Source organism: Sinocyclocheilus grahami, unplaced genomic scaffold (assembly GCF_001515645.1).
Source record: "Sinocyclocheilus grahami isolate Dianchi unplaced genomic scaffold, SAMN03320097.WGS_v1.1 scaffold218.1, whole genome shotgun sequence".
Classification (NCBI taxonomy): Eukaryota; Metazoa; Chordata; class Actinopteri; order Cypriniformes; family Cyprinidae; genus Sinocyclocheilus; species Sinocyclocheilus grahami.
Genome location: NW_015505397.1, coordinates 1,491,174 through 1,510,449, shown reverse-complemented (window position 1 = coordinate 1,510,449; position 19,276 = coordinate 1,491,174). Strand labels below are relative to the sequence as shown.

Genomic DNA, 19,276 nt, shown 5'->3' with positions numbered 1-19,276 from the left:
GGTGCTGAGCCTGTGGCTGTTCTATATGCAAGCATCAATGTCTTGAACTTGATGCGAGCCGCAACCGGTAGCCAGTGCAAGGAGATAAAGAGAGGTGTAACATGGGCTCTTTTGGGCTCGTTGAAGACCAGTCGTGCCGCTGCATTCTGAATCATTTGTAGAGGTTTGATTGTGCTTGATGGATTTTATTTTATTTTATTCTCATGCAAGGGACTTGAAATTTTAAAAGCAGCCATATATTTTCATTCATAAAGACCAAATGTATGCTGTAAAACAATACTATTATAAATGTGTAAAATCTTATTTGAAAAATATTTAGTTTCTATAGTACTCCTTTCATGCCATCTTACTGAATCTGCTCTGTCTTTCTTTCCTGGAAAGGAAAAGTGAATCAAAAGAACATGAATATAAAAGATGAGAGATTGCGTGTGTGTTTGAGGGAGACGTAAACAGAGATCAGATGAGCTGGAGGCTCTAGTTTATCATAGTAAATTAAGTCTTTCTCTGTCTTTTCAGGGCTGGACAGCACTAAAGACCCCTGTCTGAAGGTTCACTGCCCTCCTCACAAAGTGTGTGTGAGCCACAACTTCCAGACGGCCATCTGCACCAATCATAAACCAGCACAGCACAGGTAAGACCCGCAGTCACACGCCAACATCATACGTTTGTCGAGGCAAATGCTGACTAGTTTGAAGATCATTTAGACTATGCAGTGTGCAAACAGTTACATATGCTTTACTGACTGGTTGCTAGGGCAGGGGTTTTCAATTTTTTAGATGTCACAGACAACCATATATGAACCAGTCGTGCCGCTGCATTCTGAATCATTTGTAGAGGTTTGATTGTGCTTGATGGATTTTATTTTATTTTATTCTCATGCAAGGGACTTGAAATTTTAAAAGCAGCCATATATTTTCATTCATAAAGACCAAATGTATGCTGTAAAACAATACTATTATAAATGTGTAAAATCTTATTTGAAAAATATTTAGTTTCTATAGTATCATTGTATATTATTCTATAGTACTGTTCTGTTAGATTTTTTTTTAAAATAAATTATTTATTAATTCATTTTTTTCATTTATTTTAGTAAAATATGTATTTAGTTTTATTTAGTTAGTTATGTTTGATTGTATTTATTTAGTTTTCTAGCACATATATCAGTGCCGCAGTGACTCATGCACATGTCTGAGTGTTTGAAGGCAATTAAGAGATAATTTTGGTTGGTATTATTATGTTTAGAAATTTAAATATTGGTTTTGTTCAAAGCAAGAGAAAAGCGATTCTCAAAAAGCATGCTTTTTAAAATTATTTACATAATATTTAGTTAGTTAGTTATTTTAATCATTTTCATTTATTTTAATCAAATTATTAATTTCTTTTTATTTATTGAGTTTCAACTTTTTTATTTTATTTTATTTTTATTTTGTTTGTTTTTTTCTCAGATTTTTTCCCCTTGCCCCCAGTCTGAAAACCCCTGTGCTTGGATGCTGCTGACCAGTTATTTGGTACTTGATGCCTCTTTTACCAAAAGTGACTAAGTAGCCAAAACCTAAAACCTTGGAAGCTCTGATTGGCATCTAGTAAACCTTCACCAGTTATTTCATAACCATGATCACAAATCATTTCCAAGCACTAGACGAATAAGTGTGTGTCCTTGTGTTTAATCGGGCTCTGAGGTATATCTGCTTCTCCAGGGTCACATTCCGTTGCTGTCTATTGTGAGTCGTAGTCATAATGAAAGCGGAACACTGAGGGAATGTCATTACTGGCTTTTGACTCCGCCCCCTCACGTCCGGACGAACAAATATTAGTTGTGCAATGGCCATTTGAGCCCCCTTACATATGCAAACACAAAGCACATGCTGGCACAGCAAATATCATGTCTGCCTGAGAAATAGCAGCACGCTGATCCGATTAGAAAGCCAAGTGCACTGCTAGTGGGTGATAATGCTGCATTGGTCAAGCTATCGTTAATGACCAGCACATGAGGTGTAGCTGCCGCGTCTGATCATTAATTTACACTATAAAACACTGTGGTACATAATGCATGAATGTATGAAGAGTGCAAAATAACACGTTAATAAAAAATAACTATTGGGGAAAATCTGGCAAATGGTGCGAAAAGGATCTGATATTGCTAGTGTTAAAGCACGTTCAATAAACAAACACTTCATGTGTTAAACTTGTTTGATTTCTCTGGATGCAGTTTCCATACTTGACTTGGCTCTGTTCCAAAATTTAGTGTAGTACTTTGGCAGCATCCTAACTGAAAGGAACCCTCATAAGTACCTGATTTGTAGCAGTATACGTAATATATGATGCTACCATAGTTTTGGACAAAACAAGGTATTGTGCAGGAAAAACAAACAACAACAGCATATTGTTGTTGCTTACTTTTTGACACAGCTTTGCATCTGGAACTGTCTTAAGTAGTCAGGGTTTTAACCATTCGTGATGATATTTAAAGGGTTAAGTTCAACTGAAGTGTAATTGTGAAGATTTATTTTGATGTATGAATATTCTATAGTACCTTATTAAGACTGATTTGAGAACAGATTCATCACAGCAGTGTAATTTCCTCAGTGCTAAGCTGATATTACAAGTATACTTTAATATAACACAATGAAGTGTGAATCACAGACTCATAATATAATGCACCGTAATGTGCTGTAATATAATCCATTATACTGTATCCCGCTGCATTATCCAGCAGTTCAACATATAGTCTGTAAAAGTGGCCGCTCACGACGAGCACTTCATAGTGACCAGAGACAGATTCTGCTCATTCTCACTCAGTAATGTTTGTGAATGTGGCAGACGGACTGCTTCAGAAGGGCTGGCAGTGAGTTGAGCTCATTACGCTGCTGTGATTGGTCACCCGCAGCATTTGGTCTGCCAATATTTTGAATAATAACGCTAAACTGTAGCGGCTAAATTGACCATTGTCCCCCTCAAATGATTTCCTAAAGAGCTGTGCGAGTTTCCAGTCATGTCACTCCACGGTCTCTTTCTCCTCACGTAATAAAATAATTTCAATCAAAAGTGAAAGTAAAGACATTTATAATGTTACAAAAGATTTCTGTTTCAAATCAGTGCTGTTTCTTTTGACCTTTCTATTCATCAAAGAATCCTGAAAAATAAAATCCACGGTCTCTTTCTCCTCACGTAATAAAATAATTTCAACTCAAATCAATAATTCATGTCTGCTTATTTATGTGCTAAGCAGTTGTGTAATAAGTGAGGAAATGTGCAATCAGCTAGTCATTAGCACAACATAAATCCTTTGAAGGTTATATGAGACAGCTCGGATTATATATAATGAACTCCTTTATATATGTTGAAAAAAAATTGCATTGATCAAAGACAAAACAATAAACGTTTAATTTAATCAATTTTTCTGAGCAAAAAATTATAACTATCATAAAATTAAACTATATAACATTTAGTAATCACATTTTCTTTTATATATTTTAATGGGTACAGCTCAGAATCATTTTTACATAATTATATGTCACACTGAATGACAATGGAACATTATTTGACCTATATTTTATTTTCACAAAAGTTATTTGAAACATTAAAGTAGACATGTTACTTGCATTTAATATGCTTTCTTCATATATATAAAATCACTTTTGTATATTTAATTTGATGCAAGCACCAAAAAGGGAGAGGAAAGTATTAATATACATATACGATTAATATACGATTATGCATTAAATTGATCAAAAGTGAAAGTAAAGACATTTATAATGTTACAAAAGATTTCTGTTTCAAATCAGTGCTGTTTCTTTTGACCTTTCTATTCATCAAAGAATCCTGAAAAATAAAATGTATCACAGTGTCCACAAAAAATATGAAGCAGTACAACTGCTTTCAACATTGATAATAATCACAAATGTTTCTTATGCAGCAAATCAGCATATTAGAGTGATTTCTGAAGATCATGTGACACTGAAGACTGGAGTAATGATGCTGAACATTCAGTTTTGATCACAGGAATAAATGTAATTTTACAGTATATTCACATAGAAAAGAGTTATTTTAAATTGTAATAATAGTATTGCTGTTTTTGCTGTATATTTGATCAAATAAATGCAGTGTTGGTGAGCAGAAGAAACTTCTTTCAAAAAGTGCCACAAACAAGCAGCCGTTTATCAAATCACTGATATTGTCACTGATCTGTTAAAGTGCTTCTGTCAACTGTAAGATAGAGACAGAGATCATGTTTGTTGATCTCCATCAGATGATCACACTTCACGCTTTCTATGAGATATTGACATTTTGAGTGTGAACAGAAGTGACATTACAGAGGTCTTTTGTGACTTTCTTTATCTCCAGTGTGTGTATGTGTGTGTGATATCTGATCAGCCAGTGTTGTGTAAGATTTCATCTTCTCGTAAAATCCCTTTCGGATTCAAGCTTTAGCTGTTTGTAATGTCGCTCGTATCTTAAATGGCCCATTAGCACATGGCTGCAGATGATCAGAACTAACTTAGTACACTAATCGATGAGCATGCTAACTGTGGGGAATATATGACGGCAGGTTAGTTTTGCAGGGCAATCAGATCAGTTATCATACTGCATGAGATACATGTTTAATTTGGCCAGTTATCAGATGTCAAATATAATTTAAAAGACGTTTAATTGCTGGATTTTTATGATATACATTACGTAAATCATAGTCTTACTGTGGGTGTCCCAATCAGGTGCTAAATAATAAGGTTAAAGGGATAGTTCACCCAAAAATGAAAATTTGATGTTTATCTGCTTACCCCCAGGACATCCAAGATGTAGGTGACTTTGTTTCTTCAGTAGAACACAAACGAAGATTTTTAACTGAAACGTTCAAAAAAACATACACAAACAAAACCAAATTAAACCCGGCGGCTCGTGACGATACATATATTGGCCATATATTATATATAGATATTTATAAGTAGATCCCCGCGGCCCATAGAAACAGTCACTAATGAGGCATCTATGTATATATATATATATCTATGTCTACTATGCCAGAGCACGTACACTCGTCATGCGCCGGATGTTGGACATTGCGGTGTATAGAGGTAAAAAATTATATAAATACTGTTCAGTTTCTTGCACATACCAATCGTTTCATGTCTTTACACATCAATGTATCGTCACGAGCCGCAGGGTTTAATTTGGTTTTGTTTGTGTATGTTTTTTTTGACTCTCAAAGCCGTGATTCCCATCCACTTCCATTATATGACTGACAGACTGCAACGGTTTGTGTTAAAAATCTTCGTTTGTGTTCTACTGAAGAAACAAAGTCACCTACATCTTGGATGCCCTGGGGGTAAGCAGATAAACAGCAAATTTTAATTTTTGGGTGAACTATCCCTTTAACATCCAGAAACCAGTTTTTATTTATTTATTTATTTTCACACCAGCATGTGTTCTGATATTAAAGTAAAGGCCCTATGAAATGAGTTTTATTTTTTGTTTTATTTATCAATTTTTTCCCCAAATTCAATAATTTCCGTTATAATTTTTCTGCATTCAGTCTGGATTTTGTTTTAATGGTTACATTTTAGTAACCAGAAAGCACATGCAGTTATTTAAAATCATGAAACTTATTTTTAATATAAATGGTAATAATCTAATCATTTAATTCAGAAAAAAAGATTTTTTAACAGTAGTAAGGCCCTATGATTTTTTTTTCTGTATATGAATTTGTGATATTCTTTAAAATTAAAGTTTTATTGAGAAGTACATTCTACTATACACCAGTATTATATTTTTCTTTCAGAACATGCTGATTTCATATTCAATAGCCATCTTTTTGCATTTTAATATTCACAGACACTAGTCGATATTGTGATTTGATTTTTTTATTTATCCAAAATTTGCCAAATTCCGTGACATTCCGCACTATGCCTGGATTCCATGATTCCGTCTGTGTTTTCCATGTCACATAAATCATAGTGTCACAGTTATGTTCAGTTCATAGACTTTTAGTTTGTTTTCTTTCATGTTTTCCTTGATCTAGTTTTCCCTCGTGTCTGATTAGTTCATTCTGTTCACCTGTGTTAGTTCATTATCCTCATTTGGTCTGTGTATTTATGTTGCTCCCTTTCAGTTCTTCAGGGCTGGTTATTAGTTGTGTATGCTGTTTGTGTTACCCTGTGTTTTGTATGAATCTTCATCATCTTGGATTACTATTAAATGTTATTTGGATTACCTTCGTCTTCATGCGCCTTCCTTCACAAGAGCATGACACATAGGGCCCAACAAAATCAACAAATTTATGCCTATATTTCTGACATTGCCCACACATTTTGTCTTGTTCTCTTTGTAGCATTAAACCCAGGAAAGGAAATCCCCCCCATAAGCATTGGATGGGACCTGTGAAACATGGGATATGTAGGCCATGTCCTGTAGTTCACTCCAGCTCGGTGTGCGGCTCTGACGGACACACATACTCCTCAAAGGTGAGATATTCATCGCTGTTTACATTGAGCTGAATGTAAATCAGAAAGATCCCATGACTTACCAGTTAGAACTTACTAGATTAGTTTATTGATTCAGAAAGCACATTTATAAACGACAGATGTTGAAACCAAAGTGCTGTACAGGAAATATAAAACAGAATTAAAACAAAACAAAAGACTAGACAATATACAAAACGCAACCAGATAGACAAATGAAAAAGTTACACCCTCAAGAAGAATTAAAACACAAAGAATAAAAATAGATCTTCAAAGAGGAGTTGAACATAGAAATAGAAGGAGCAGATCTAATATAGAGAGGAAGACTATTCCAAAGCCTCGGAGCAACTACTGAGAAAACCTTTATCTTAATCTCCTTTAGCTTTAAATCAAGAATGAGGAACTGAGAGTAGTAATTGACTAGATGATCGACGGGGTCTTGAAGCAGTATATGGGGTGAGAAGGTCACAAAAATACTGTTTACTGAGGTGCAAGTCCATGCAAAGTTTTAAAAATAAAGAGCTACATTTTCAAATCAACATGGAACTTAACCAGTAACCACTGAAGAGAGGCGAGCACAGGTGTGATGTGCTCACATTTTTTAATGTCAGTCAATAATCTGCCTGCCGCGTTTTGTACCATCTGCAAGCGATCTAGAACTGATTTAGGCAAACCAAGATAAAGCGAATTACAGTAGTCCAACCTTGATGTTATTGAATGCATTTTTAGGTCCTTCTTAGAAAGCATCATTTTGGATCTATCTTAACTTAAAGAAACTGCTTTTCATGACAGCACTAAGCTGTTTATCAAAACACTAAGTGGGATCAAAAATAACACTAATGTTTTTGACACAGCACGTACATTAGAGGCGGGGGGGCCAAGGTGACTGACAATGTCAGCGGTCAGAACTGATAGGCCAAAGATGATTATTTCAGTTTTGTCATTGTTTAGCTGTAAAAAAAAATCATGTCCATCCAGCATTTAATGTCATGCAGAAAATCAAACATTCTGGACACAGAGCAGCTGTTATCTTTAACAGGAAGATAAAGCTGAGTGTCGTCAGTATAGAAATTATAGGATAAGTTGTGTCTCTGTATAATATGACCTAGAGCAGGGTTCCTCAAATCTTACCCTGGAGGTCCAATGCGCTGCAGAGTTTAGCTCCAACCCTGATCAAACTCAGCTACCTGTGATTTTCTAATGATCCTGAAGACATTGATTAGCATGCTCAGGTGTGTTTGATTAGGGTTAGAGCTAAACTCTGCAGGAAAGTGGATCTCGTGGGCCAGATTTGAGGATCCCTGACCTAGAGGAAGCATATATAATGCGAAAAGAAGAGGACCCAAAGTGGAACCCTGCGGAACACCATAAGAGATTTGAGCACAAGATGAGAAACATTCCCTACATTAACAGAAAAAGTTGTCTCCTTGAGACCCCTCAGCACAGACCCCTGAAACCCAGCTACATGATTGAGCCTTTGTAAAAGGATTTCACTATCTCCTGTGTCAAATGCTGCAGTTAAATCAAGACAGATTAAAATACAGCAGGAACCAGAGTCAAGAGTGAGTAAAATGTCATTGGTAACTTTCAACGATGCAGATTCAGTACTGTGTCGTTCCCTGAAACCTGACTGAAAAGAATAAAAAATTCTCAAATAAGATGATATCTGAGAGTAGACACCTTTTTCCAAGGCTTTTGAAATACAAAATAGTTTAGAAATGGGTCTGTAATTATTCATAACATGCTAATCAAGATGATGCTTTTTCAACAACGGTTGTATAAAAGTGGCTGGTACCACCTCAATGACTAGAGAGCTATTAATAATAGCAGTCATGATTGGACTCAAAACTGGAAAAGCTTCTTTAAAAATATGTGAAGGCATTAGATCAGAAGGGCAGGAAGAGGGTTTCAAATTCAAAAGTATACCATACTAACTAATTGTGACTCATTTCCATGTTTGATTAAATATAAAGTATGTTTGTGTTGAGGTTCAGGTGAGATACGAGTGCAATCTGATCAAGGGAATTTAACCTGAACACTATCAGGCCCAGGATCATTGTGTCCCCTTTAAGAGTCACCTTTAAATTCCAATATCAGCACACAGCTCTCTCTCTCTGCTAGGGTAAATGATGCAGTGTTTGGTGATGGATGGTTAGGTGGATGAACTGTGTCCGCTGTTGATATTGGATTTTAGAGTCCTTCCCAATCCCCCCTCCGGCTCGAGAACAGAGAGAAAACCTGAACCTCCAGTGCAACCTGTGCCTCCCATCTATGACCACACCGCTTTAACCCTGCCCACTCTATTTCCTTCCCTTCAGCCAGAATGAAATCAGATGTGAGCGATGGATTGAGAGAGAGACTCGGTCTGAAAAGATAGAAGAGAAACAAATAGCTCATGGACACGGCAGATGTGTAAACGGCTGTCCTGAAATTTTCAGCTGTAGAATCAGTGACACTATATTTAGAATGATTATCATAAACAGAAACAGCCATGGTCTAATTATTTTCAGACAAATGATGGTAATTTTCATAAGACAAAACCAAAATTAAATCTTTATGCACCATTAAAACAAACTGAAACTAGACTAAAATGGAAACTCAGCATACAAAATAAAATAACATAAAATACCAAAATTAAAGCTCTATATACACAAGTTAAAAAAGACAGAAAAGCTGAAACTAGACCAAAATATAAAATCAGCAAATAAAATAAAATATTAAAGCTCTATGAACCAGTAAAGCAAAAAAAAAAAAAAAACCACCTGAAATAGAAATCAAGCAAATCATATAATATAAAATAAAACAAACATTTTCAAGCTATAATTGCCCTGCACCAGACTTGTTTTATACTATATTTATTTAACTATATCTAGATGGATGAATGATGGATAGTTGTACTGCATGTAGAATCAGTAACACTATACAGTATATAGAAAAATTATTATAAACAAAAACATCTGCTGACAGAATATTTTCAAAAGACAAAACGAAATATTATTCACCATATATAAACACACACATATGTCACGGTATGCTACTGTGAGGAGCACGGAGTGAGGAACAAGGAAAGCGGAGAACGCAGGAGAATTGCGATACACAGACTTTAATCTTCATAAAGCAGTCAGGAACACACGTAGCACGTCATTGACGAACAAATACAAATAATTGCAGACCGAAAACTAAGGAACAGACAGGGCTTATAAACACGTGGAATGCAATTAGGGAGAACAGAAACAGGTGTGGAGCTAATTTATCAAAAACCATGGAAACTAAAAAAAAAAAAAAAAACCTGAAATAGAAATCAAGCAAATCATAGAATATAAAATAAAACAAACATTTTCAAGCTATAATTGCCCTGCACCAGACTTGTTTTATACTATATTTATTTAACTATCTAGATGGATGAATGATGGATAGTTGTACTGCATGTAGAATCAGTAACGCTATACAGTATATAGAAAAATTATTATAAACAAAAACATCTGCTGACAGAATATTTTCAAAAGACAAAACGAAATATTATGCACCTACTGTGAGGAGCACGGAGTGAGGAACAAGGAAAGCGGAGAACGCAGGAGAATTGCGATACACAGACTTTAATCTTCATAAAGCAGTCAGGAACACACGTAGCACGTCATTGACGAACAAATACAAATAATTGCAGACCGAAAACTAAGGAACAGACAGGGCTTATAAACACGTGGAATGCAATTAGGGAGAACAGAAACAGGTGTGGAGCTAATTTATCAAAAACCATGGAAACTAACTAGGCAGTAATAACGGAAACACAGAAAACAAAAACAAAACCGACCATAAAAATGACATTACTCCCCCCTCCCGGAAGGCGCGTCCCGTGCCATGACAATACCACCGGGGAGTGGGGGTGGGCGCCCTAAAGGCTGGTGCAAGACAGGGACACGGGAAGGCCTCCAGGGCGGATCAGCGATCTCCGGGAGCCATGGCGGAGCAGGCAGTTCAGGTTGCCATGGCGGAGCTGGTAGCTCAGGGGGCCATGGCAGAGCAGGCAGTTCAGGTTGCCATGGCGGATCAGGTGACTCAGGAGGCCATGGCGGATCCTCCGTGACCTTAGCCAGCTTGGCCACCACGGCCACATGCCCCCCCCAAAACAGTTTCTTGGGGAAAATAAGGAATTCTGGGGGGCGGTTTGGAGGAGCGGGCAACTGAGGGCGCTTTGGTGGAGCTGACTCTGGAGGGCGCTTTGGTGGAGCTGACTCTGGAGGGCGCTCTGGAGGAGCTGACGGGATCAGCGGAGACGAAGGAGACTCAGGGGACGATGGAGAGCTGGACAGGACCAGCGGAGATGAAGGAGAACTTTTTGGAGCGGATTCTGGGATGAGGATAGGACCCAAGAGCTCTAGAGGTAGTGCCATGTCCAAGAGCGCTGAGTCAGCAGCGGCCGGCGGGCTTGAGTCAACGGCGGCCGGAGGGCTTAATTCAGTGGCGGCCGGCGGACTTGATGGCGAGCTGGTTCTGGATTGGGGCCGAACGCTCTGCAGACACTGGAGGATCCCTTCCCTACAGCTTATTCCAGTGGTGTCTGGTAGGTCCACAGGGTGATGATAATTAGCCCCGATCCACTGGGCTATAAACACGTGGAATGCAATTAGGGAGAACAGAAACAGGTGTGGAGCTAATTAATCAAAAACCATGGAAACTAACTAGGCAGGAATAACGGAAACACAGAAAACAAAACCAAAACAGACCATAAACGGGACAATACAGACTTGTTTTATAATGTATTTCTTTTATTTTCAGACAAGTGACGGTAATTTTCATAGTACAAAAACAAAATGAAAGCTTTATGCACCATTACAATAAACTAAAAGTAGTCTGAAATAGAAATTCAGTGTACAAACAAAGAAAGTTCTCTGATAATTTCTCTGATACAGACTTATTTTATACAGTATTTGTTTACTATCTGGTTTTCTAGTATGCTATTTACTGTCTATACTATCTGGATGGATGGATAAATTCAGTCCACTGAAAACTCACATTCAGGTCACATTATGAAAGTAAAATGGGTTGCAAATGCTGTTTCATGTTGTTTACATGTACCTGTATAATATGGAGTATTATTCAGAAAATATAGAGCTCTAGAGTTTCCCTTGACAAATGTGATTCATTTATTTCCCTGAATGCTTTTGTGTTGATCTGAAGCGTTGAACAGCATCTTTACTGAACAAAAGACCCTTTCAGTGTTAAAAATAAGATGCGGGTCTTAAACTGGCAGATGCACACAAATAGTGTTTGAATGCCGTGTTTATTTCTTTCTCTCTTTATTCTCCATCATTATGGGATTATGATTATCAGCACAGCAGCAATTGTCCTTAAAAGAGTAGTTCAGCTAAAAATGAAAATTTGCTCCCATAGCATCCATTTTCTTTTCTCTTTGGAACAGATTTGAAGAAATGTAGCATTCCATCACTTGAATGGGTGCCGTCAGAATGAGAGACCAAACAGCTATTAAAAGCATCACAATAATCCACAAGTAATCCACACCACTCTAGATGTTTTAATCAGCTGTTTGAACTCTCATTCTGACGGCACCCATTCACTGCAGAATGAAAAACTCATCTAAATCTAAGATGGCCTGAGGGTGAGGATATTTTCAGCAAATTAAAATTTTTGGGTGAACTATTCCTTTAATAAGAGGTGACAAGTACATTTTATTCTATTCTATTCACATTTATTCTATATAAACTCACATTTTCAACGATATTAATCAACAGGACTGTCTGCTGTTTCTTTATTTGATTCTGCTTTGATAAATAATGAAGTATTACACTTGATGAAGAATTGTAGTCTGATATTTTCATGACATCATGACATCATCTTTAATTTAAAGCCAAAGAACGCAGCAGATTTTACACCATTTCTGTGTGATCAGATCTGACAAACACAATTGCCTCACTTCAAAGGAACTCAAATCATGCCATCGTATAACTCGTATTTTTCTCCTGGCTGAGGAAACAGACTCATTTCACGAGTGATAAAGCTCAACGCTTGGGATGCGACGGTTAAATGCGATAAAGTCTCCAAATGCACTACCCAGAATCCTCTCTGCTCTTCCACAGTGTAAACTTGATTTCCAGGCCTGTAGCTCGAGTAAGAGCATCTCTGTGAAGTGTGAGGGTCCATGTCCCTGCCTGCCAGGACAGGAAGTCATCAGACCACACGCAGAGAAGAACGGTGAGTCACTTCCTGTTTGTTAGGATGTTGATGGGACTTGTATACTGTCTGAACGGAAACTGTCTGCACCGTCATTTTATATGTGATGAAATCTGATCCATTTGAGGTTAATATCAGCTCTGTTTCTGTTTCAGTTTCAGCTCTGTTTTAACCTTTTTGGCAGCCGAACCCTTTAACCTAAAATATTTACTTTTAGTACCCCTGGGATTTTAAATTAATATTATTTCTATAATTTAACAAAATATTTGCTTGTTCATGTTTTTTTTTTATGTTGGTTAATGGTTACCTGACATGCAGGAAAACAGATTAAATATTTGGTCTTTTTGTGTCTTTTTTAAGTGTTATATTTTGATTATTGTTTTAAAATGACTTATTTTAATTTGACATTTTTATTATTTAAATTATTAGTTTTTCCATCAACTCATGAACCACATGAACATGTTCTGACCTCATTGGGAAATAGTTTTCACATATTTTTCCACTCTCAACATAAATCACTTAATTCTAATTTAAGATATTTGATAATGATTTTTAGATATTTGTGCTGAATTGTGTAGTTGTGTTTATGTGTATGTGTATGCATACACCTATATTCAGAAAAACCTGGCGTTTTTCAGGACAAATACTGCATCTAAACAATTTCCTCAATCAGAATTCAATGTTTAATCAGAATTAAGTGAGTGAGCAAGTGAAAAATTGGTTATAAAAATAAACATAATAAATCCAGAGGGAAAACACGATTATGTTTCTGACCCTATTGGTGAATGTGTGTGTGTTAAGCATATACTCACTTAAATCTGTGTTAGTGAGCACTTCTCCTTTGCCGAGATAATCCATCCACCTCACAGGTGTGGCATATCAAGATGCTGATTAGACAGCATGATTATTGCACAGGTGTGCCTTAGGCTGGCCACAATAAAAGGCCACTCTAAAATGTGCAGTTTTAATTCGATCAGATGCTCAGACCACATCGGATCAGATTTTAAATGAATTTGAAATGACCAGTGAATGTGGTTTGGATGGGGTTTGTGGAAGTTGCATTTGGTGTGTTTTTGCTGTTTAGACCACAGAATTTTTTTTTTAGTTGGGCACACCAGAAAACATTTTTGCTACCTGTCTGAACAAACCGTAAGAGACACATGAAAAAGCCTCGAGAAAGACTCAAACACAAGACGTTTTTTTATAGTGTGTGTGTGTGTGTGTTTCCTGAGGGGAAAGCGCATAGTGAATTTAGAGTTTTGGGAACAACACTGGACATCACAAAGGCAAGCTCTCTGGAGGAATAAACACAGAAAGATGTGTTAATGTGCATTTCAGATGTTTTATTCATGGGAAACAGTTTAATTATTTGAGATCAAATGAAGATTAAAGTGCCCCTGTTATGCCATTTTTAAGGTTCTTAATATTGTTTTGGGAGTCTCCTACAATAGCTTTACATGCCTGCAAGATCAAAAAATGCTTTGTTTTCTCAAAATATGCATTTAATATCACCTCATTTTCCAACGATTCTCAAATGATTTGTTCGAAGCAGTTCAAAGGTTCAGTCTCTCTAAACCTCTACTTTCCATGAGCCTACTCTGCTCTGATTGGTCAGATGGCCCAGTCTGTTGTGATTGGTCTACTGCATACAGCGCATGTCAGAAACGATATGCCCATTGCCATAGTTCTGCATTTTGAACGCTCGATAGAAAATATAAACATCTATTAATATAAACATATAGGTTGTGATTCAGTGGAGCCAGCTGGTCCAAATAAACTGTGTACTAAGCCATCTTTCAAGAGCAAGTGTTTTGTGAATCCTGCGTTGAACTGCAGTGTTTAAGGTGGGCCAAGTTGTTCGTGGCTGGCCAACGTAGAACATAGGCGGGCATTATGCAAATGTGTTACCCAGTGATGTGTAGCCGTCACAGAAGTGGGATTCGAATTACTGACAACTTGTTTAGGCTGTTCATTTCTTTATTTTGGGAGACAGTAATTTAATTTATCGTGCACTTTCGGCTTTACAACTTTGCAGATGGTTTACATTCACATACAGCTACATTACACACTGTATGAAAGGCAATTTTCAAAGCTGCATATTAGGGTCATTTTAAAGGGAGATTCAGTCTTCTGCATCTCAGATGTTTCTCCTGAGAAAAAGAGCCCATAATCTCACATGTGTCTCCTCCAGAATCTTGCAAGAATCTCATCATCTCAAACTGTGCTTGGATTTGCAATCAGAAGTTTCAGGATGAACTTACTTTTCTCATCAAATCTGAGCTGCTCTTCACATTCATTGTATAACCCTATACACTTACTGGATGATGACTAGTGACTCATTTTGGTCTCTTACAGGAGAAACATCTGAGAAAAGTTGATACTAGGGCTCAGTTGACAATATTGATTAATCAATTTTCATTTTAATGAAGATATTGATGCTTAAATCCCAAGATTGATCTTTTAGTCTATACCAGGGGTAGGCAAATTCGGTCCTAGAGAGCCGCAGTCCTGCAGAGTTCAGCTCCAACCCTGATCAGACACACATGAACAAGCTAATCAATGTCTTCAGGATTACTAAGGCTATAGGCAGGTGTGATTTTTTTCAGTGTTGGAGCTGAACTCTGCAGGACTGCGACTCTCTAGGACCGAACTTGCCTACCCCTGGTCTATACTGTTGTCAGTTGATGCATGAACAGAACTTCACTAAATGTTGCAATACGCCTTATGCTTTGTTACTTTTGATATGAAACAAAGTCTCAGCTTTCACATTCTGTGAATTTTATCACAAATTTCAAAGAATAAATGCTGTTTTGACACTCTTTAATGTGGCGTGACAGATCGCTGTAGATGTGAATGATCATCTCTTCATCTTTACTACTAGTTGCAGCACCAACTAAACATGAATAAAATCAGAAGGTGCCGAAAGAAACAGAACAACTCACTGAAATGTGAAATCAGTGTTTCAACCACTGAAAGATGCAAATAAAACAGCTTGTAAACAATAATGTCATGGAACATCACATTTGCCTGCACATATGATGCTGCTAAAAAGATCATTATTTTGTGTATTTGGTGTAATGAAATGTGTTTAAGGTTAAAAAAACACATTATTTTCCACATACTATATACACTGAACAAAATTATAAACGCAACACTTTTGTTTTTGCCCCCATTTTTCATGAGCTGAACTCAAAGATCTAAGACTTTTTCTATGTACACAAAAGGCCTATTTCTCTCAAATATTGTTCACAAATCTGTCTAAATCTGTGTTAGTGAGCACTTCTCCTTTGCCGAGATAATCCATCCACCTCACAGGTGTGGCATATCAAGATGCTGATTAGACAGCATGATTATTGCACAGGTGTGCCTTAGGCTGGCCACAATAAAAGGCCACTCTAAAATGTGCAGTTTTAATTCGATCAGATGCTCAGACCACATCGGATCAGATTTTAAATGAATTTGAAATGACCAGTGAATGTGGTTTGGATGGGGTTTGTGGAAGTTGCATTTGGTGTGTTTTTGCTGTTTAGACCACAGAATTTTTTTTTTAGTTGGGCACACCAGAAAACATTTTTGCTACCTGTCTGAACAAACCGTAAGAGACACATGAAAAAGCCTCGAGAAAGACTCAAACACAAGACGTTTTTTTATAGTGTGTGTGTGTGTGTGTTTCCTGAGGGGAAAGCGCATAGTGAATTTAGAGTTTTGGGAACAACACTGGACATCACAAAGGCAAGCTCTCTGGAGGAATAAACACAGAAAGATGTGTTAATGTGCATTTCAGATGTTTTATTCATGGGAAACAGTTTAATTATTTGAGATCAAATGAAGATTAAAGTGCCCCTGTTATGCCATTTTTAAGGTTCTTAATATTGTTTTGGGAGTCTCCTACAATAGCTTTACATGCCTGCAAGATCAAAAAATGCTTTGTTTTCTCAAAATATGCATTTAATATCACCTCATTTTCCAACGATTCTCAAATGATTTGTTCGAAGCAGTTCAAAGGTTCAGTCTCTCTAAACCTCTACTTTCCATGAGCCTACTCTGCTCTGATTGGTCAGATGGCCCAGTCTGTTGTGATTGGTCTACTGCATACAGCGCATGTCAGAAACGATATGCCCATTGCCATAGTTCTGCATTTTGAACGCTCGATAGAAAATATAAACATCTATTAATATAAACATATAGGTTGTGATTCAGTGGAGCCAGCTGGTCCAAATAAACTGTGTACTAAGCCATCTTTCAAGAGCAAGTGTTTTGTGAATCCTGCGTTGAACTGCAGTGTTTAAGGTGGGCCAAGTTGTTCGTGGCTGGCCAACGTAGAACATAGGCGGGCATTATGCAAATGTGTTACCCAGTGATGTGTAGCCGTCACAGAAGTGGGATTCGAATTACTGACAACTTGTTTAGGCTGTTCATTTCTTTATTTTGGGAGACAGTAATTTAATTTATCGTGCACTTTCGGCTTTACAACTTTGCAGATGGTTTACATTCACATACAGCTACATTACACACTGTATGAAAGGCAATTTTCAAAGCTGCATATTAGGGTCATTTTAAAGGGAGATTCAGTCTTCTGCATCTCAGATGTTTCTCCTGAGAAAAAGAGCCCATAATCTCACATGTGTCTCCTCCAGAATCTTGCAAGAATCTCATCATCTCAAACTGTGCTTGGATTTGCAATCAGAAGTTTCAGGATGAACTTACTTTTCTCATCAAATCTGAGCTGCTCTTCACATTCATTGTATAACCCTATACACTTACTGGATGATGACTAGTGACTCATTTTGGTCTCTTACAGGAGAAACATCTGAGAAAAGTTGATACTAGGGCTCAGTTGACAATATTGATTAATCAATTTTCATTTTAATGAAGATATTGATGCTTAAATCCCAAGATTGATCTTTTAGTCTATACCAGGGGTAGGCAAATTCGGTCCTAGAGAGCCGCAGTCCTGCAGAGTTCAGCTCCAACCCTGATCAGACACACATGAACAAGCTAATCAATGTCTTCAGGATTACTAAGGCTATAGGCAGGTGTGATTTTTTTCAGTGTTGGAGCTGAACTCTGCAGGACTGCGACTCTCTAGGACCGAACTTGCCTACCCCTGGTCTATACTGTTGTCAGTTGATGCATGAACAGAACTTCACTAAATGTTGCAATACGCCTTATGCTTTGTTACTTTTGATATGAAACAAAGTCTCAGCTTTCACATTCTGTGAATTTTATCACAAATTTCAAAGAATAAATGCTGTTTTGACACTCTTTAATGTGGCGTGACAGATCGCTGTAGATGTGAATGATCATCTCTTCATCTTTACTACTAGTTGCAGCACCAACTAAACATGAATAAAATCAGAAGGTGCCGAAAGAAACAGAACAACTCACTGAAATGTGAAATCAGTGTTTCAACCACTGAAAGATGCAAATAAAACAGCTTGTAAACAATAATGTCATGGAACATCACATTTGCCTGCACATATGATGCTGCTAAAAAGATCATTATTTTGTGTATTTGGTGTAATGAAATGTGTTTAAGGTTAAAAAAACACATTATTTTCCACATACTGTACATTATTGTTTCGCCTCTATGCCCCGCCTTTCTGAAACGTGTTGATTTTTACAAAGCTCATCGGTCTGAAAAGCGAGGTGTGCTCTGATTGGCCAGCTATCTAGTGCGTTGTGATTGGCCGAATACCTCAAGCGTGTGATGGAAATGTTACGCCCCTTACCATACTGTGATGCCCAGAGCGACGAGACAAAAACATTAAAACTCATTATAAATGAGGCATTTGTTGCATCCAATGGGGACATAATAACGGATTATAATGACTTATACGCATTGCATCACGCCGCGCCGCGTAAACATATAACCATGGGCCCGTTCTTCGTACGTCGCTTATTACATCCGAGATGAAAAGTCACATCCAAGATGATATCATTGCACTAATCAGGATCTGGCTAATTCGGTTCTATGAACGCACCTGTTGGTGATTAGTATGGCTGGATTGAGTTATATATAGAGATAATTGCGCGTTCATGGGTTGGTTTAAAAGGGGCTATGTATCGATACTCGAAACCACGATCAGCAATGCAGCGATTGGCTGGCGGCAAGACAGCAACGTAATGACATCATACAATTTAAAAAGACACCTGACAAAAAACTTGACCAATTTTTGGACTTTTATAAAGAAACAGCCAAGCGAACAAAACTACATAAATGTTATAATAGATAAATGAAATGTGCACATGTTTTTATTTTATTTTAAATCTTTACATGATTCCCAATTATTTATATTCACGATTTCTAATATTTGCACAGGCTTTACATTTTTATTTCAATGTAGTAATTAGCAATTCATTTAATTTTATATTTGAACCGATTTGTTACGCGACAGCATTAATTAAAGTTTCTTAAGGGTCAAGATCATGTTATCTGCATCTCCTGCGCTCCATCAAGCCACTCCCATAATATCTGTCAGCACTCAAATTAATGCACGACTCTACATTATCTGTATAGCATGTGTGTAAGACTCGAATACAATTATGAAGTAATCATTTTATGACGAATACATTTTTCAGTGAGTAAAACTGGCTGTGTCTATAGTATTAAAGACTACACAACATTATTA

The 19,276-nt window shown here is 37.1% G+C and overlaps 1 protein-coding gene across 1 annotated transcript in view; it reads left to right on the top strand.

Annotated features, from left to right (window-relative positions):
* The window catches only part of LOC107596360 (testican-1-like), a 263,564-nt gene that overhangs the window by 210,735 nt on the left and 33,553 nt on the right, over positions 1 to 19,276 (top strand). Inside the window, exons 6-7 of the mRNA XM_016287085.1 lie at positions 6,326 to 6,458; positions 12,551 to 12,665. Of these exons, the coding sequence (XP_016142571.1) occupies positions 6,326 to 6,458; positions 12,551 to 12,665 (248 nt within the window). The remainder of the gene's footprint in view (positions 1 to 6,325; positions 6,459 to 12,550; positions 12,666 to 19,276) is intronic.